We start from the raw sequence: 21,435 nt of genomic DNA on the forward strand, positions 1-21,435 counted from the left end.
TTTCTCTGGCCTTTTACTACATCCCCATGAGACGTGGTAGAGGGTCGGTGGCGATTCGCGACACCACGGACAATCGTGCCCGTACAAGGTTGGAAAAATTTTGTGCAGTCGCAATAAATTTGGATAGACCCACGTTTGAATTCTACGGAGGTCCGTTGCGTCTTCCACTTCAAGAGATTTGTAGGGGACGCCATACTTTTGCCGTGCGCCTCGCTGATGAGCAAGAATCTCGCGCGGATCCAACCGAGCAGGATCACGGTCTTCCTCCCCGCGAAGGCCATCCAGTGTCGTGTGGGGTGGTTGTAATTGGGAGGGCGGCTGGTGCTCCGCTCGGTTCGTGAGCTCTCGAGCTAGAGCGTCCGCCCTCTCGTTACCCTCTAGGCCAGCATGTCCCGGGCACCAGACCAGCCTATAAGTGTTTTTTAGTTCCCTTCCTAATAAGTTGCGTATTTTAATGGGAGGCGGCCGTTCGTAAAGAGTCGGCACGCCTCCTGGGAATCCGAGATGATGGTGATGTAGGCCTTCCCGACTTTTCGCTCCCCATGTTTAATTGCCAAGGCGATGGCGAAACACTCGGCCTTGGCGATCGAGGACGTGTAGAGGGAGGCGCTTGATATCATGCTACTCGTGTCGGTATTGATTACTGTAACTACTGCGCGCTTCCAATTATATCTCGAAGCGTCTGCGTAGAGTACGTTGTCATTGCCTCTGACTAGTTTTCGGAGCCATTTTATTCGTTCCTCTCTCCTTTTTTATGCCTTTCTTTGGCCATATTCTTCGGGATAGGGGCTACCGAGATGTTGCGTCGAACGGATTCTGGCATGTCCCCTAGCACCTCGTCCAAGTTTTGGGGATGTGGTGGAAAGCCCGTCCTTATCAGAATCTCCCTTCCCGACCTCGTCTGGCTGAGACGGTTCCTTTGAGAGATTAATGTAGCAGCCTTGAGCTCGGCGTACGTGTTATGCACGCCAATCCCGAGGAGCCTGTCTGTCGCAGTGGCTACCGGTAAACCTAATGCCGCCTTGTAGATCCCTCCAATGATAGAGTCTACTTGCCCTTCCTCGCTCTTATTGAGCGTGTAGAAGGGCAAGCTGTATGTCAACTTACTTATTACGAGCGCCTGCACTAAACGTAGAGTGTCGGTTTCCTTCATCTCCTTTTTGTGGAAGGTGATCCTCTGAATCATCCTAGCCAACCTGCGAAAACACCCGTGTACTTCGATTTAGTTGCACGTTAAAGAACCCCAGGTGGTCGAAATTTCCGGAGTCCCCCACTACGGCGTGCCTCATAATCATATCGTGGTTTTGGCACGTAAAACCCCATAATTTAATTTTTTTAACCTGTTTGGTTGCCGATTTTAGGAGACCAATTGTGTAATCTGCCCTACCGTTGCTCTGAACCCAGAAACCCAGGATACGAGCAACGGTGACCTCTTTTATTTTCTGATTTTCGATTTGAATTTCTATTTGTCCGTTACTTTTGTAACGTTTTCCATGTATACGGATCACCTCCGACTTTTCGGGGGCGCAGCTGAGACCGCTGGCTCTGGCAAAGTTTTCTACGACCAGGGCCGCCTTCTGCAGGGTCTGCTCCTTGCTGGCCAGAGACCCGCGCGTGGCCCATAGCGTGATGTCATCCGCGTAGAGGGTGTAACCTAGCTGTGGGACACCGTCCAAGGCCCGCGCGAGTCTACGCATGGCGATGTTAAGCAACAAAGGAGATATGATGGCTCCCTGAGGCGTGCCCTTGTTTGGCATTTGGAAAGGTTCAGACTTTACTTGTGAGAAACAAATTGTTGCCGTCCTCTCCGTGAGGAAAGCCCTTATATAGTTGAATATGTTTTCGCCACAACCAATTATATTTAACTCTGAGAGTATAGCCTCGTGAGATATATTATCAAAAGCCCCCTTCAGGTCGAGAGCAAGCAGCAAATGCGCCCCACCCGTGGGAACGCCTTTTAGGACCTCTTCCTATAACAGGAGGAAAGCGTCCTGTGTCGAGAGGCGACTGCGGAAGCCCAGCATGGTAGCTGGGAACAGGCCCCTGTCCTCTATGAAATTTTGAAGTCTGATGTGAATGACCCGTTCGAAAAGCTTTCCCATGCATGACGTCAGTGATATGGGTCTGAGTGCCTGCAGGGAAGGCTTCTTCCCGGGTTTTGGAATGGTTATAATTTTGGCCTTTTTCCATTCTTCAGGGATCTTTCCTTTAAGCCAATAGTGTTCATTAAATTTATTTGTTAGGTCCTCTATGACTTTGTCACTAAGGTTCCTGATCATGGCATTTGTAATTTGGTCCTCACCGGGGGCTGTGTTCCTCTTGGCCGCCTGGGCTGCCGCAAAGACCTCCGCCTTTGTTATTGGCGCGTCTAGGTTTTCATTTTTTGCTCCCGTGTAACTGATTTGATTTGTCGAATTTGTTGTGGTTGCACTCTCGCCAATGTATCTGGCCTTGAGAGCCTTTATGAGCTCGTCATCCGTGCCTGGGAAGTCTTCCGCGATTTTCTGCATTGTTCTGTTGGTCGCGGATTTGGACTTATCTGGGTCAAGGATGTTCCTCAGGATGGTCCAAGGTTTAGCAGTGCTTAGTGTGGCCTGCAGCGAGCTGCAAAATGCTGACCCATCCCTCAGTTGCCAATTTGCTTGCGTGTTCGTTTGCTTCCTCTGTCAGAGCCGCGATCCTGCGCAAGAGTTTCCTATTCAGTCGTTGACTTCTCCACCGCTTCAGGAGGCTTCGCCTGATCTCCCATAGGCGTAACAGGTGGCTATCTACTGCCGGTGCCTCTATGATTCTTGCTATTTTCTTCGTTGTGTTTGCGTGTACCGATTTTATGTACTGAGACCAAGCCTCAATTGATTCCGGTACGGATTCGGGTGGGGGATACCATTTTCTGAATTCCACCCAATCTGTGATCCTCGCGTCCCCTATGACTCTGCGCAGTTTGGGTGTCGATAGGGAGACGCTGATGATATAATGGTCGCTTCCTAGATTTTCCTCCAGATTTGTCCAGGAGGCGTCTTTGATGTTGAAGGTGAAAGTGAGGTCTGGGAACGTGTCCCTACTTACACTGTTGCCTACCCTTGTGGGTGCGGTGGGAAGCGTTATTAAGGTCAGACCCAGCCTAGACGCAGCGTGCTCGAGACGCGTTCCCTTGGGTGAGTCCTTTATATAACCCCATGCGCTGTTAGGTGCGTTAAAATCGCCCAACACCAATAGGCGGTCCTTGGTGCCCGTGATATTAACCGCTTGCGCGAGGAGCTCGCTAAAATCCACATCTCTCTCTTTTGGAGGACTGGATAAGTTCACTATTACAGTGCTCGCTTTGCCCCTCTTTTGGGGGAATAAGCTGATTATTTGATGATTGAATTTAAGACTTTCTATATACTCTTCCTTTGCCGCAATCGTCTTGCTCACCTAGCGTGGCTATGCGGAGATAATTAGGGTTTTGCAGGGCGTAGTATCCGCGCAGCTTGACCATTTTGGTGCCAATTTCTTGCAAGCATACTACGTCCGGGTGAATTGGTGCCGACTTTATATAATTCTGGAGTGCAGCTGCGCGCTTGTGAAAAGTGCGGCAATTCCACTGCCAGATCTCTAATTGTTCCGCACTTTTTAAATTATATTTGGCCATGATGTATGGGCGCTTCCGTGTCGTCGCGCTCTGCCTTTGATTGTTTGCTCCTGTCCGCGGAGGCCGAGCGAGGGCGCTTGTTTATCGCCCTCTGCAAACTTCCCACGGCTTCGTTTACGTACTGTCGTTGAGTTCTCAATTCCTCTCGGACGAAAAGTTTGATTTCCATCATGAAATCTTGTAGGAGTTTATTAACGTTAGCGATACCCTGCCTGTTTTCCTGTAACTGTGCCTGTATTTGCTGCGTTAATTGATCGTTGTTATTTAGTATAACGTTCGGGGCGGTGGTGGTACTTTCGTCCATTCCCCCTTCCCCTCCTTCACCCGACTTCGCGGTTCCCCTTGAATTCACGCGGTTTATTGACGGTGTATCGCTTGTGCTCTCACTACAGCCTCCAGCTGTCCCTTTCGGAAATTGCGGTAGTGGCTGCAGCTTAGCCTCTAGCCTTCTCTCTAATGAAGATATTGCCGCCTGTAAATCATTACGCTCCTCGGCCATTTGTTTCCTGAGCTGCTTGACCTCTTGCGTCAGCCTCTTATTTTCTTCTAATATTTTTTTATATTGCGGATTTTCTGTTACCGGAGCACTGGGAGATACTACTCTCGCCCAGCTCACTTGATTTTTGTTTGTCCGACCGGCGGCTTGCGGGTCTTTTGATTCCTTGGCCTGGAGGGAGCCCGTGTTGGTCTGGGGTCCTCCGCTTTTGTTCTGTTTCTTTAGGCTGGATGACCCAGGGTGAGCAGATACCGTGCTGCCGTTGTTGATTTGCCACTGGTTCCTAGATTGAGATCTTGATCTGGAACTCGATGGGGATTGGGATCTTGATCTCGACTGGTGCTGTTCCTCCCGTTCCGAGCTGAACCATCGATGCTTGTGCAGTTCTAGTTGAGGGAATTCGCTGTCCGAGTTGGCATCGCAGGTCCACTCAGGTTGGTCTCCCCTCTTTTTTGGCTGCTCCATCCTGGATTTTCTGGGAGGAGCAACGCTTTTAAGTTTTTTCTTGCATAGACTGTCTCCCGTGGGGTGCTCCCCGTCACAGATGGCACACTTGGGGGTGCAGTGGTGTCCTAGCGTTGGTTCTCTTGCCCCGCACTTGGGGCACACGTTGACATTTGGAGTTGGACATACATCCGTTCGGTGTCCGGTTAAGAGGCATATCTTGCATACCTGTACTGTTGGCTTGTATGGGTAGCAGATAAACTCGGCTCCCATCATGTATACGCTCGTTGGCCGTACACGGCCCGTGAATGTGATTATTGCCGTCTTTGACGAGCCCAACATTCTTGCTCTCTCAACTTTCACTCCTTGTGTCCGAACACGCAGGTTCTCCATAAGCTCAGCCTGCGAAGTTCCGGCTGGTATTCCGTGAACTATTCCCCGCAGGACGCCTTCGGGGTCGGCCACGTATGCGTTGAAGGAGTGAGTTGTCCCCCTGATAATTAATTGGCTGATCTCTCGCAGCCTACTCGCCACGTCTTCGCTTGGCGTGGATAAGATTACAATGTTTGATCCTGGGTGGATCCGCAACAAAAAGTCATTGCCGTTGAAACTTTGTTGGCAGGCATCTATCACCGCCCTGGAGAGTTCCAGTCCCAATATGTTTTTCACCAAAAGACCCCTGTGTGGCCTCAGAATAATCTTGATATCCTCTTTTGGCAGAGGAGGTGGGCAGCGGCGTTTCATCCGTCGTAATCCCTGTTTGGCGTGACTTTTTTCTTTTTCGGCGAGTGGATCGCTTTTCGATTTCTCGTTTGTATTCGCAGTCTTCTCCATGTCGGATTTCTGCTTTTTTAACTGTTTCTTCTGTTGCCTGCGCGAGAGGACGGTATGCCAAGCGTCCTCAGTCCAAGCGCGGCAGTTCCGAATGGTTCTCGTCGCAATTCTCGTTTCCGAGAGACGCGTCGCCAGACGCCGGTTGTTCATCCGAACTTGTCTGCGGAGACGAGATTTCCCTCTCGTCCGTTTCATTAGAAGTTCTCTGGCTGCGCTCGAGCCATGCTGGGATTCGGGTATGCAAGCAGGAGTGATGCGCTGCTGCCTCACACGGACACGGTCAGCCTTTGTCACCCTCAACGACGGATAGTTGTATCATTAAATACAGTAGCGAATACTTCCACGTGCTTCTACGGAATACCAGGCTGTCTTGTGGAGACGGCGCTCTAAACAGTCATACTAGCTAAAACTGAGCTTACATTAGGTGCCAACGGCGCTATAGGCAATCGCTTTCTTTGTCAACTTAATTTCATTAAAGCGAAGCCCCTGCCCCATTCCGAGAGAAAACACGAAGCGCGTAAAAATATAACACGACGGCAGTTGCGATGACAACCATCGTTCCAGAGCCAGGCAGATGGAGGTGGTGAAACGACGCCGTGAGGAAGCAAGGCGAATGGAAAAAGTGCATGGACGGCGCAGCGCCTTGTTCAGTCCACGACCTACTCAAATAGTGACCTGCTCAGCTGGCGGCTCTCTATGGAGCCCGGGTTTTTGGGTAGGCCCGAGCCCGTGCAGTGCTCTAGTCTGCCTCACTGAGTGTATCGTACCATGCCGTACGTAGCTGCGTAGCCAGGTGCGCGAAACGAGAGAAAGCGAGAGCACCGATATATGTCTGCAATCTGTGTTCGTGCTGCCCATCGACGCATACGATCGGTCCCGCACAATCTGCGCATGCGCAGGTGTGCCGGCAAGCGTGTGTGTAGCTTGGCCTTTATGTTGACGATGGCCACAACACTCGCATGGGAAGGTGCTGGCTCCTCTCTCCACGAGTGACGTCACACCTCCAACTCCTCCCCCACTCCGGGTTTTCGTTGGCATGATCGTTCTAATGCAGACGCATCAAAAGCAAAGCGATGATTTTAAGTAGCTGAAGTTGTGTCGCCTGGCTCTTAGCAGGGGCACTCAATGTGGCTTGCCGGATAGCGAATTCATGGCGTGTGCACTTTTGAAACGAACAACGCAGCGAGAGGCATCCTAAAAGGTAATTGTTTGGCGCGTTTGGCGCATCTTGTCGCCGATATCCACTTCTCGACGGTATAAGTCGCTGACGTGACGTGCGGCGTATGCTGATGTTAAAATTCGCAAGTGTGTGCACACCCTGTATGGGACTGCAGAAGACTTACAGTATTGATAAATAAAAAAATAAAAAGGTTAAACAGGTTGCTGGGTTATTGACCGCACACGAGGACACAATATCGCTGTAAGAAGTAACGCTGTTGGCAATTCAGCATTCCACAGCAGCACCTGCTGTGGTTGAAAAAAAATTCCGGAGTTTTACGTGCCAAAACATCGGTAGAATTATGAGGCACACCATGGCGGGAGACTCCGGATTAATATCGACCACTTGACGACGGAACCCCCAATCAGTGTTGCCAGGTTTGGCTATATATAGCCAAATTGGGCTACCGAAAAAAATTTTTGGCGTCGACTTGGACGAGTTGGCTACGTGGCTATATTTGGGCTACTAAAAATCTGCGACTTGGCTTTGTTTGGGCTATAAGTGGCGCCCTAACCCACGCTCCCAAGGTGGCTCTGATCGAGTAGAAAGAAATCTCGAAGGCTATGTTTTAGCTGGCTGAGCCGACAGCGCGGCTGGGCCTGGGTGCATGCGCGAAATGCACCCCCCCCCCCTCCCCTTCTCTGTGCTGTTGTCTGAGCCGGTGGCTTTGACATCTGATATACTTAAACTTACACCCCGCTTCATCGTCAAATACCAGATCGCCGGCCATCGGGATGAGCCTGGGAGTAGATTTCTTTTACAGTGCACTGCACTGACATGGCTATGCTCAGAAAGGGAGTGCAGCAAAATAGGGTGGGGCAATCGTGGCGCCGACATGAAAGCAGGGAAGCACGGGTAGAAGACAGGCTCCAGTGTTTTCACATTTCTCCACGTTTCTCTCTGCTCCATGTTTCTCTCTGCTCCACCTTTCTCACGCTAAGCTTTACTGCCATTTTCCTTTTCCTGCAAGATGAATTTTTGTTCCTGCTTAGATTCGAGATTCATTTCGATAGGTTGGACTTAAGATCGGAACCTCCTCGGCGAGGAGAGTCGAACTATGGAGAAGTGGGCCAAATATGCGAGAAAGTACAAAAAAGAATGGTAGCAAGACCCCGAGCTTCAAGGCGGGCCCTGGTGCTTTTACTTATAGGTGGTTTGCCCATAATGTCATAGATGCAGGTACTCATTGCGCTAATATCGAAACATGTGTGCCACGATGACATCAGTGCACCACGTCACGTGAACATCACCAACCGTGTTAGCTTAGCAGGTGGAGTGTCACGCTGCTGGCTCGACGACGCGCGTTTGATACCCGGCCACGGCGGCCGCATTTCGATAGAGGCAAAATGCAGGAACACCCGTGTACATAGATTTCGGTGCACGCTAAAGAACCTCAGATGGTCAAAATTATTCAGGAGTCCCCCACTGCGTCATGCCTCCCAATCGTATCAAGGTTTTGGCACGTAAACCCCCGCAATTAATATTATGAGCACATCAACATAGTTTGCTTTTTGACAGTAACCGGTTTTCACAGGATTACCACTGTTATCAATTTTTCGTTTAGCTTTGCTCTTCGTGCGCCGTCGCGGCATTTACCATTTCGAGCGAGTTGGGTACGGGACGTGCTCGTCGCCGAAAATGACTGCGCGCTTCTTACACTGATGTGCCGTTTGGTGCAGTTATCCTTTAAAGCTTCGCTTACACCGATTCAGACAGTGAGTGGCATCTGTTGTCTGACAGTTGTCTTTAACGCATGTTCTAGGCGTGTTAGAGACCTAAAATAGCGGCCAGGTTGATGTAAATGGGTACTATATCGAGTGTGTACGAGTTAATCCGGGCCAAGCTAAGTAAAAAGAAAAACAAAAAAAAAGTAGAAAACAAGATCGGACAATCAGACACAACGCCAGATACATAGCGCGAAAGACTCGTTCTGCATGGCTCATAAAAAAGGCCATGGGCGCGTCGCCGTCGCAGACCGCTAAACGCAGACACATAAACGCTGAATTCGTAGTTAATATTACTCTATAATACTCAAAATAATAACTTAGTACTATCTGTTATAAAATAAAGCACTGTGGTTTCGCCCTCTGCACTGATTAGGTAGAACTTGAGAGCTTTTATTTTGATTTCAGCAAATCAATAAAAGAGGACGGGTAATGCTGCCTTTACAAACGGGATATGTAAATAAAGATTTTCGCCTGAACTAGGCACTATAACTCATTCGCGTTTTACCTTTAAACGGAAGAAATATTATTTGCTTGCCTTTATATTTTATACAATAAATTTCTAGCTACGTCGTAATTATTAAATAGCTCTATAATACCGACCAAAGCTTACCCAATATTCAGATATTGGTAGTGTCGGTGACGCATTCTCAAATGTTAAATGTACAGATAGAAGTTTCTGGCCGCTGTGAACCTCGAGTGTCAGGGCCCAAACGTAACCTGTGACAAGCAAACATTATGAAACATTAATATTCAGGTAATAAGTAAACAAATAGGTAGCTTCAGCACATGCTATGGCTTTACATGTATACATATATATACGGTATTATTTTCTGAGTGTGTCGTGTAATATTCTTTAAGATTCCTTTCTTGAAAAACTTAGTTTTACCTAAGAAGCATTCTGGTTCTTTCTGTCTGGGTTTTTGAAGGAATCGTAGAAGCTTAGCGAGTTTTCTAAGAATTTGTGCACAAGCTACCAATATTTGTAGTCGCAAAAACACAATTCTGAGATGTCGAGAAAACATGGCAATGGGGACACGATGGTTCTGAAAATATACAAGTAGTGGTAGTAGTAACTTACTATTTCGCTTACAGAACCCACAGCTGTACGACGCCCCAGGGCAGTATTTAGATGCATCGGTGTTCATCTCGAATGAAATATTTAAGTAAGCACTCGAATCCAAAGTTACTAGATATACTAGTTACTAGTAGGCTGTTTTGGAGTGTTATGGCCGTATCTAAAGAATATTGCATTTCGTCCGTACAGGGTACCATTACGCTACCTCAGCAAAACAGTTGGTAATTTCCGTGAAGTACCCTACATGTGCAAGACCGAACATGTACGGGCGGATTGTAAATGTATATGTAAGGTTTGATATTCCTTGCACCGACTCCTACCTATATTAAGCTCATTGTTTTCATTGAGCTTAATAAACACTCTTCCAAAGAAATCTGCCATCAGTTTGAAGCGTTAACTTAAAGCATTACAAGAACGTCTTCGCTATGCCGCGAAAACTGGGCAGCTAGGGAACGCCGGCTCCAACAACAGCGAGCAGCACAATGGCAACGACCGACTCGCACAAGAAATACCTGAAGAACTTGAGTACACGGGCGATATATTGTAGAGTTATTGCACACAGACTTCACTCCGATATCCTGACGTCAAGTGACGGCACCACCTGGGCAAGCATGGGCGATGACCGGCAAGCCTACATCAACAGCCAAATCAAACGCTTTCCTTTGTTAGAGCAACCAGCGGTGAAACTTCACCTGCAGACAGCAGCGCCGTTAACACGCAGCCTATAAGGAGCGCTGGAAGCAGTTTTCAGTAGCATATGCTGCGATATTGCGTCATCAATTTAGCCACTCATGTTGAGGTACATGCGTCCGAATTCTGGTCTAATGGTAACCGGCAGGCTAGGACGTACGAGCGTATGCGCTTCTCCAATGCGCACTGCTATGGCCGGAGCATGGCTGGACGCACACAACTAAAGCGAACGCTGTCAGAGGCGCGCGCTTCCGTTATTGTCGAAAATGTCGTACTATTATTGCGGTAGCAATTATATTGTTACGGGGAAAGATGTTTAAAATATATGTACATGGATATTTACTATGCATCCAGTGGCATACAAAACATACAAGATGGCCAAACCAATCCGCACGACATGCCCTCAGCTTCGTCTAGAGCAGTTCTTGGTAACCTGATCCCCGGCGGCGAAGGCGCCGTCCCGGTACTGGCTAGATCGTCTAAGTTGTATTGATTGAGGCGGGTGACGTGTACGACATCGGCGGAAGGTCGAGACGTGGTGGAATCAAGGGGCGTGATTTCATATGTGACGTCGGTCACTTGGCGCAAGACCCGGTACGGGCCAGAGTAAGGTGAAATCAACTTTTCGCAAAGGCCAACTCGTCGTGACGGTCTCCAAAGAAGGACCCCATCACCGGGGTTGAAGTGGGCATCGCGGTGGTGGGCATCATAGAAGAGTCGTTGCTTGTCCTGCGAAGCGGTAAGGCGCAGGCGTGCAATCTGGCGTGTTTCTACAGCTCTTAAGATGGCGTCATGGGCGTATTCTGACGACGAGTCGAGAACGGTGGGAAGGAGGGTGTCAAATGGCAGCATGGGATTTTTTCAGTGCAAGAGGTAAAACTGAGAAAAACCACGAAAGCCATGTTGTGAGGAATTATAAGCAAAAGAGAGAGAGAGAGATAAATGAGACTGGAAAGGCAGAGAGGTTAACCGGAAGGTAGATATCCAGTTTGCTACCCTGCACTGGGGAAGGCTAAGGGTAGACAGAAAGATAAAGAAAAATGCACACGTAGAAAGAGAGGGTAATCAGAAAACACACACACACACGCACACACACAAAGGAACTCAGGAGTGTCACGGTCAGGTCGCTTGTCGGAAGGAACCTCAGCAGCACCCTCATCGCCCTCTTGTGTGAAGACCGCGTCAGCCGGCACTCTATAAGATCGTCTGCTCAGAAAGCGGCTTGTCGTCGAGGCGCGCCAGCGTCGTCACGAGCGACGGTCTCTGGGAGCTGCAGCGGGAACAATGACATAGGATATGTTCGATTGTTTCGTCGCTGTCCCTACTATCACAGGCACCATTGTCAGCCATTCTGATGCGGCTAGCAAAATCATTCATAAAAGATACTCCAAGCCACAGTCAGCCGAGAGCAGTTGTCTCGATTAGGGAAAGTCTAGATGGAATATGCAGTAGGAGAGATGGGTCCAAGCGGTGCAGTCGAGTATACCGGAAACCTGGCGTGTTGCACATGGATCGAGTGGCATCACGCGTGAGTATTCGAGATTTTGTTGCTACATCGGTTCTTGAAATTTGGATGGGTTCCTTCGCAGCATTTTCGTCAGCCCTCTTAGCAGCTTCATCGGCCTGTTAGTTGCCCATGATGCCGCAGTAGCATGGGAGCCACTCAAAAATTATATCCTGTCCTTTTTCTACTAGTTGGTGATATATCTGCCTTATTTTCAGCACAATTTGGTCTTGTGGTCCACGACGCAGAGCGGATAGCAGACATTGCAGGGCTGCCTCGAATCTGCAAATGTCCTCCACTTTCGTGGCAAATCTTCATTAAGCATGTGAAGGGCGCTGCGAAGTTCAGCAAGCTCCACAACAGTCGATGTTGTCCGGCGGCAAGTTTTAAACTGAAAGGTCACGGCTTTTTCGGGAAAGATCGCAGCTCCAGTAGATTCGTCAAGAGTTGTCGAGCCATCAGTGTAAATGTGAAGGTGTTCCTTGTATGTCTCGTGCAGCATGAGTAGAGATAACTGCTTGAGAGCTGGTGACGAGAGTCCTGCTTTCGTTCGAATCCCTGGTACCGAGAGTCGAACTTGTGGGTGAGCCAAACACCAAGGAGGTGATAGTAGCCTCACGGTAGGCGTATAATCTCGAGGAAGGCAGTCACGGTACGTCAATATCACCTGGCAAAGGCAGGCATTGCGTCGGTCTTTCGGCAGCGTGGCGCGGGCAATGTGCCTGATGTGTGCTCTGAGCACTTGCAATGCCGTATGAGTTGTGACTGGGTAATCTTGAACTATTGCGATTGTTTCCGCTGTCGATGTGCAGCGCGACAATCCAAGACAAACCCTGAGTGCCTGTGCCTGAGCATTCTCGATTGTGCGGTTGTTGCTTCTGCAGGCGTTGCTAAGTACAGGTAAGCTCTACCTGAGATATCCGAGAAACAGCGCCCTGTATAGAGTTGTAACATCGCGTGTACTGACGTTGCCCGCGTTTTTCCTCCAAGAAATTTAAAATGTGCAAAATTGCCGGTAGGCGTTTCTTCAGGAAGGCCGCATGAGGACTCCAACTGAGTGATCAATGATCACTCCTACACTCTAATCTTCGTAAACTATAAGCATACCTATAAACATGAGTAACGAATAAAATAATGGTTACATCGTCCGTTCTTTTGATGTTTTCATTACATTGCTCACGTTAAGGGTTACAATGACGAATCTGAGTGCGACGGGAGCTGGTTATTAGTTACTTTGATCTGCTGCCAGCATGTAACCTCTATATTTAACCTATAGAATTTTTGTAACCTTTAATTGAGACTTCACATAAGTAATCTTTAACCGAGACATGGCGGCGCCCGTGCCGGCGCGCGGGCGCCGGCATGTCTCGGTTACAAGGACCGACCACCATAGGTGCTCCCCACCGTACTGGAGGGGGAGAGAAAAATCTGAGGGTAAGACAGCGAGTTCGCGGCTCACTTTCCAGGCATAGTTTTTTTAGGAGACGTTTGCAGTGCATGTGCGTTTTGTTGCTGGTTTCGCGCCAATTTTGTCACTGGCAATTGCAGTGACGAGCCGGGACTTGTTTGAGATAGCGTGTGGCCGCTGCAAGGATTCATTTTGGGACTATGAGCGCTACAGTGTCCTCAGTTTGACAAACATTCGCTGCGCATACTGTGACCACAGCCCCGGATCGCATGAAAGAATAGACGAACTTGGTAAGTTGTCTTGCGTTGTGCTGGTTTGTCTGTGTTCAGTATATAACTAGGTTGCAGCTTTTCTTCAATTAGAGAAGAGAGAAGTGGGAAAAAAAAGAAAGCAAGGGGGTCAGCAGCGATTTTCGCAGAAATGCATCGGTATTTCTGCCATGCTCAAAAAGAAACCTTTTAGGCCCGTCCACGTTACCGGCACCGCAAAACGCCGCGCGAGCTGTCGGCACATTTGCTTCTATTGCCATTCTTTGAGGGATCGGACATTTGTACATGTTGAATGTTGTATTTTGTAGAGCGCGTTCAGGAGGCTGTCAGTTGCAAGGAAGGTCCGGTTGCACCAGGCAAGAAAAAGTGCAGATTTAGTTTTGTCGCCGGCACCCAGTGCAACTATTACAAATGAGAACGCTGCTTTTGAACTACAGGTTTCTTCCTTAACGTCTTTAATCAGCATTAGAAGAAACATAATGCCGTCTAATTTACTGACCATGAAACCGTGCGAAGCAACGGGACAACACGAGAACCCAGGCACATGGTGCTGTTTCTGTGTGTTCTCTTCTGCTGTCCCGTTTTGCGTTATTTCACGCTCAGATACGTACCAAGTGGCCCGCCTACAATCCGTGTTGCAGTCTATTTCTCTGTATACATCCTGGCCAGAGAGGGGAGCTGCCATTTATGCAAATAATTAAATTCGTTCCAGGCCCTAAACTCAAGTATGACTGGTGCATCACTTGACATGGAAAGAATAAGAACCCTGCTCCCGCTGACGCTTCCATACCACCGCAATAGACACATTTTTGCTGGCAGCCAAGCCGAAGTGATCACTGTCTTCACATTTGGATTCCAACGGTCACTTATTTTTGCCTTTTGACGTATTATGTTAAGAACCTCGAATATCCATCTGCGTTTTAGCAAATGCTTTCTCTCGTGCAAAAAGTTATCCTACCAGGAGACAAGCTAGTGAAAGGACTGCCCGTCTGAAGCGTCTCTTTGCGTTCCTAAGCAAGAAAAATGTCATCTAGGGAGTAGTGCTGTTCTCGCTGCTTTCCATGTTTTTCAGCAACTGTGAAGTGAAAGAAAAAACAACATATATGATTTACATAAATGCTGTTAGTTAGCTCCAAAGGTGGGAGAGGCTTATCCCATAAGCAGCCATTTTTTTCACGTCATACATTGTTTACTTCTAGTCACAAGCAGTGCATTTACTTGCTCTAATCATTTGTTCGTCTGACTTGTGGTGAAGGCTGGTTAATTTTGTTTTACTTGTGTATTTATAGGCCTCAAAATTTCTTATAAACATAGCTTAAGCATTTAATTCACCACGTAGATGGATCCGTTTTGCAAAAAGTAATGCACTCTATTTGCCCGTCTTTGCTAAGTGCTAGCAGATCAGTATATATCTCTGTGCCTGTGCAGAAATCTAGTATTGCAGTTATTAAATAGCATCAATTGTGATATGTTTGTCATTTCACACAGTTGTGGATCAATGACTGTATATGGGAGGTCTCATGGATGATATTTTTTTATTAGATCTTGTTGAACAAAATACTTGTAATAAAGAATTTCGTACCTAAGAGTACTCCAACTTACTTCTCGAGAACGTTCACAGAATATTAAACGGAACAGCTTATTACAAAGGCTCAGGCGCATAGTTAGGAAGTGAAATAATGACATTGCCTTCAAGTACATTAAAACAACTCATTGTCACCATATTGCCGCAGAGATCTCTCCACGCGAAGTGTTCTTCCAGGCGTCTCATTGCACCGCTGTTAGAAGAGTGCCAGCAACACCTCGCGCATGGCGAGACAGCGCGTGGCTCTCGTGCACGCGAACGCGGCTACGCGTGTGTGCAATCTTCGGACGTGGCTGACTGTGGAACGCGATCCTGTTAACTCTGCTTGTCAAGTCTGCGTATGTGTTTTAGTCTTAAGTTTCCGGGTACAAGTTCGCCCACAATTAGCCAGTTTGTTTAGTGTGCTTCACTGACGAGTGCTACATTTCTGGTGGAGGTGCGGGGTATGATTGTAAGTCCCCAGTGCGCAAGAGAGCGGAGCCCTGACCCTCGGCGATCGGAACACGGAGAGCTGACTCCAGTACACAAGCGCACAAGTCGCCGCCTCCGAGGAGACCCGCCCGAGTTCGGACCGCTTTCTGTTGCTGCCGCATTGCAGGCAACAGTTACCAGCGATGGCACAACCATGACCAGCTTGGTGGCATCGTCGCCGCTCATCGTGTACCCACCACGTACGCCTAAGTCCTTACATGGCGATGCGTTCGAAGATATGGAAGACTGGTCAGAACATTTCGAGCGAGTCGCAGATTTAAGTGAATGGGACGAGGCACGGAAGCTTCGCAACGTGTACTTCGCGTTAGAAGAGTCAGCGAGGACATGGTACGTTAACCATGAAGCAGCGTTGTCTTCATGGCAATAATTTCGGCGACAGTTGCTTGCCACGTATGCCAGCACCGATCAGCGAGAGAAGGCAGAGAACGCTCTACAAGCCAGAAACCAGCAAACTAGCGAGGGTGTCGGCATGTACACCGAGGACATGTCCCGCCTCTTCAAGCGTGCGGATCCAAACAAGACCGAAGATAAGAAACTACGCCATCTGATGCGTGGCGTTAAGCAAAAGCTGTTTGCAGGACTCGTTCGCAACCCACCACGCAGTGTTGCTGAGTTTCGCACCTAGGCGACGACCATAGAAAAGGCTCTGCAGCAGCGTGCCGATCACTACAATCGTGATGTCAGCAGTGCACCAGCCGACATCCTGTCAGCAAGCCCAGGCAGCAACACCGAAGCGCTAATAGAACTGGTGCGTTCCATCGTAAAGGAAGAGCTTTGAAAGCTGCAGCCATCGCAAGCCACGCCGACAGTTTCAACTCTCGCCGCCGTCATTCGCGATGACGTTTGGCATGCCACTCGGCAGCCAGGATTTAAGGCACCGCCTGTGCATCTCGAACAAGCACCACCGGTACGTTGCGTGTCGACGTACGCTGATGTGTTATGCCAGCCATCCGTGCATAATGCTCCATTCACAGCTCCCAGTAGCCGCCAGCCGACTCCACGTAGTGAACCCCTTCTAGCAGAGCTGAGGCCACGAAAAAGCGACGTGTGGCGTGCACCCGACCGGACGACACTCTGTTTCCACTGCGGAGAAGCTGGACACCTTTACAGAATGTGCCCATATCGCAGCGCAGGTCTTCGTGGCTTTACGATGAATGCACCTTGCCCCCGTAATGGTGAAAGACTCGTGGAAATTCAGGACTACTTGTCCAGACAACAGGACTCGGCGGCTCGATGCCAACACTAGCCGCGATCACCAGCGTCTACACGCTTCCGGTCACCTAGCCCACGGCCGTCCTGGAGTTCACCAAGACGTCGTTCACTGAGCCCACGTCAGGAAAACTAAAGCGAGCGACCTGTGGAGGCGAAGCCGCTGATGTTTGAAAAAGCCAAGATCATCCGTCGAGTTTACCGAGCAGCAGCGACGAGCAGAAACGGGTGAATAAGATAAGTAAACAGAGAATTTGTTCAGACTTGCGCATTACCATAGATGGTCGCGAACTGAATGCCTTAGTGGACAGAAGTGCTGATTATTCCGTCGTAAGATATGCACTCGCAAAGGAACTGAAAAAAGTTTCGATGCCGTGGAGTGGACCCCAGATACGTACAGCTGGTGGGCCCCTCATTATACCCCAGGGTAGATGCACAGCGAGAATTGTAATTCGAGGTTTTGCTTACGTCGCTGACTTTGTTGTATGACCGGAATGTTCAAAGGATGTAATACTCGGGATGGACTTTCTTCTAGCAAACGGTGCCATAATCAACCTGCAGAATTCTTGTGTGTCCTTTTCTACGAAGCAGGCTATAGATATGCAAAAGTCAGAGGAACCAGAGCACATTACCTTGCGGAATACTGATGATGACGTAACCGGGCCACCACGATGCAGCATGCTGGTTCGCGTAAGAAGTAAAGCATTCGACGACTTGGAAGGTATAGCGGATGCCAACATCGAGCTATACTGTTGAAGAAGGTATTTGTATAGCCCGGGGAATTGTTCAGCTACGTGATGGTGTGCTGATGTATTACTGACGAATTTCGGAAGTGAATTTCATCATGTAGCAAAGAACACAGCCATCGCCTTTCTACCCAGCGTTACTGCAGTCACAGATGTATGTAGCTTAGCGTCTACGCCACCTGCTGCACAAACTACGCATGACGCCATGGCGTCAGTTGCAATCAGCCCAAGTCTGTCGCCAACCCAGAAAGAATTGATGAAAGAGCTCATAAACGACTTGGCCTAATGTTTATCCACTTCATCAAAGGTACGGCGCACACCGATTGTTAAACACCGCATAATAACAGGCGAAGCTACCAGACCAGTGTACCAACACCCGTACCGAGTGTCAGCGGTTGAACGAGAGATCATAAAGAGTCAGGTGCAAGAGATTCTTAAAGACGATGTCATTCAGCCATCAAGCAGCCCGTGGGCGTCGCCCGTGGGTCTTGTGAGAAAAAATGACAATACACTGAGATTCTGTGTCGATTACCGGAAATTGAACAGCTTGACCAAGCGTGATGTGTACCCCCTGCCACGCATTGATGACACCTTGGATCGGCTACGACATGCGAAATGTTTCTCTTCATTAGACGTCAAGAGTGGATATTGGCCAATTGAAGTGGACGAAAGAGACTGCGAAAAAACTGCTTTAGTTACTCCAGACGGCCTGTACGAGTTCAAGGCACTTCCATTTGGCCTCTGTTGGACAGTGTCCTCTCGGGTCTCAAATGACAATCGTGCTTAGTTTACCTAGACGACGTGGTGGTATTTTCTGCAACATTCGACCAGCATGTGCAGAGACTGCGTTTTTTGCTGCAAGCTATCCGCTCCGTAGGCCTGACCATTAAACCTGAAAAATATTAGTTAGATTCCAAGAACTTCGTTTTCTGGGGCACGTAATCAGCGCACAAGGTGTTGGGGCGGATCCCGACAAGACTGTTGCCGTTGCGCGATTTCCGAAGCCGACAGACAAGAACGCAATCCGGCGATTTTTGGGACTATGCGCTTATTACAGGCAATTTTAGAAAACTTCTCCAAAATTGCCAAAGCTCTAACGAGACTTACTAAACAAGACGCACCCTTAATGTGGCATGCAGAGCAAGAGGTTGCCTTCAATGAATTAAAGGAACGATTGCAAGCCCCACCGATCCTCGCCCACTTCGACGAGACGGAGGACACAGATACCGATGCAAGCAATCTTGGTCTCGGCGCCGTTCTAGTTCAATGGCAAAACGGGGAAGGGAATGTCATATCGTATGCTAGCCGCACCCTATCGAATGCTGAAACAAACTACTCTGCGACGTAAAAGAAATTTTTGGCTGTCATATGGGCTATCAGCAATTTCCTACCATACTTCTACGGTAGGCCGTTCCGTGTATTCAGCGATCACCATTCCCTTTGCTGGCTGGCAAGCCTAAAGGACCCATCCGGACGACTTGCGAGGTGGAGTCTCACGCTCCAAGAATGCGACATTACGGTTGTATACATGTCTGGTCAAAAACATCACGATGCTGACTGCTTGTCCCGCTCACCAGTGGAGTCTACTCCTTCTGACGAAGATTTCGTTAGTTAGAGGTAGGTTTTTATGGCGCAAGGGCAACTGTGGCCAAAGAGCGCCAAAAACAAGGTTGATGGTCGACTCAGGTTAGTGGGCAGTAAAAGAGAACGATAAGAAACAGTGGTGTATAGGGTCTAAAATAATTGAGTAATGATTACATTTATTGATTAAGGGCAAAGCGCATGACATTTACAAGATCACGCCACCTCAGCAACAGTCCATGACAGGGCAAGGAGTGCGGAGCGCCTGACATGTAAGATAAAAAATCTCAGCCATTTCCTCGGGAATGAGACAAGGCTGAGTTCAATGGAAATATGAAATTGCACGTAGGAAGCCTACGCTCGCTAAAAACTTAAAAACTCTTTTTAGTGAAAACATTTGGTAGTCTCCGAGAAAGAAGGCCGGGTGCGGAGGTATTTGGTTTCTGTACAGTTCTGGGAAGTGATATCTCCTGTCTGGTTCTAGACACTTGCACATAATTAGAACATGAATGACGGACAGTTGTTCACCACATTTTGGACAGTGCGGTGCTGGAGAACTATTTAACAGATGTGAATGTGTTGCATGTGTGTGTCCTATTCTAAGCCTGCATAGTGCAACCTCTTTATATCTGTCGTGTTTCTCGGTAGCATATCCTCCTATTATGGGCTGTGTTGTGTGCAGTTTGTTTTCAACTGCTGCATCCCATTCTTCTTGCCATTACGCTTGACTCAGGCCCTTATCGTCAGCAGAGTCACGTACGCGACACCTTATTTGAACTTAACATCAGCAGAAAAAGCCCAAATAAATGTGTTACTGCGGAAAGCGTACAAACAAGCCCCCGGCCTTCCTCCAGGCACCGGAACAACGAAACTTCTATCCCTGAGCATCCACAACACCTTAGAAGAACTAATTGAAGCACACCGACATGCGCAAATCACGCGCCTCAACCTCACTAGAACAGGCAGAGCAACACTTCGAAGGTTGCAATACCCCGTGGCGACAACCAACAATCAATAAGTACTCCGCAAGTCCCTACACGAGCAAATAATGGTGGCGCCTGTTCCGCGTAACATGCACCCGGAATATCACTTGGGCAGGAGAAAAGCACGAGCGATAACAATAGAAAGGAGATACGGCACTCTCTCCACTGCTCGCTGGACAGATGCGGCCATGTACCCGAATGGAGAGGGCATGGTAATCAGCGTGGCTGGACACAGAAAGCAAGAACTGGTATCCGCCTGCGTTCGTACGCAGAACGTCGCCGCAGCCGAAGAGGCCGCTATTTCCCTCGCCATCTCGGCATCGAGACAAAAGCAAGAACTATATATTCTTACACACTGTCAGTCAGCATGTCGAACCTACGCGAACGGCCATCTACATAAAATCGCATGCGATATTCTACATCGCCTCAACGAAATACCCCCCACCACGATAATTTCGACACCGGGATATGAAGGCGTCAGCGGAAACCATCGTGCACACACGATAGCCCGAGGTCACTGCAACCGGGCACTGCAACAGACGCCAGAAAACCCAAGTCCAGACACACTACAAACTTACTACGATATACTGCAGCACTACCGTTTTCGAGAAGAACGATGCCGCCACCGCACTCCTGCCTTACCAGAGCTGAAGCCACGACATGGAGGCAACTGCAGACCAACACCTATCCTCACCTCACGCTCCTTCACGCGATGTACCCCACCCTTTATCAGCCCCTTTGTCCTTTCTGTACAGAGCGAGCTACCCTCTATCACACCACATGGGCTTGCCAAAATATCCCCAATAACTCCCCAAATCGAAACGCAACGCACGAGCAGTGGGAGATGGTGCTGATCAGCTCGGCACTGGAGGATCAGCGAAAGCTTATCGCCAGAGCCGAAAGTGCAGCCACCGCCGCTGGGGCCCTGGACTGAAGGCTCCACCCACCACGGAGATCGACGCTTCTCCGTTCCTCATCAAAATAAAGTTTTGTCTCTCTCTCTCTCTTGCCATTGTCTACGGATTCTGTTTCTAATGTGTGGCCTGAGGTCTTCGTAGGGTACATTATCTATGTCAATAGAATTGCGGCGAGCAGCTGACTGCGCAAGTCTGTCAGCTACCTCATTGCCGGCTATGTTGCAGTGCCCCGGTACCCAGCACAGTGTGATTTTAAGTTTGGATTTGTGAGCCGACATGAGATATTTTAGAAGGAGATTAGTTGCTAGATTTTTATGTTTTTTACCAGATGACAACGCAGTCACCGCACTGAGGGAGTTTGTATATATTATGGAGGCTGGTTGTTTCTTCTTTAGGATGTGCTTTACGGCCAGGACGACGCCACGGCATTCTGCAGTAAATATGCTTGTATTTTCGTTCATTCTTTTCGATTCAGAGAATTGAGGGCCATGTGCGGCACGTGCGACAACCGAGGACTTACAGGTGTGCCGAGTATTACACTGATGCCTCTATTTTCCCTACAAGTACATAAAGTGCTGATTTATTGCGAGCGGATGCCCGTTTGCCCACCTCAAGAAATGACATA

The 21,435-nt window shown here is 48.7% G+C and overlaps 1 protein-coding gene across 1 annotated transcript in view; it reads right to left on the reverse strand.

The window, feature by feature from the left end:
* The window catches only part of LOC125939818 (uncharacterized), a 151,213-nt gene that overhangs the window by 66,982 nt on the left and 62,796 nt on the right, over positions 1-21,435 (reverse strand). The window contains exon 3 of the mRNA XM_049655269.1: positions 8,962-9,068. Within this exon, the coding sequence (XP_049511226.1) occupies positions 8,962-9,068 (107 nt within the window). The remainder of the gene's footprint in view (positions 1-8,961; positions 9,069-21,435) is intronic.

This window comes from Dermacentor silvarum, chromosome 9 (genome assembly GCF_013339745.2).
Source record: "Dermacentor silvarum isolate Dsil-2018 chromosome 9, BIME_Dsil_1.4, whole genome shotgun sequence".
NCBI lineage: Eukaryota > Metazoa > Arthropoda > Arachnida > Ixodida > Ixodidae > Dermacentor > Dermacentor silvarum.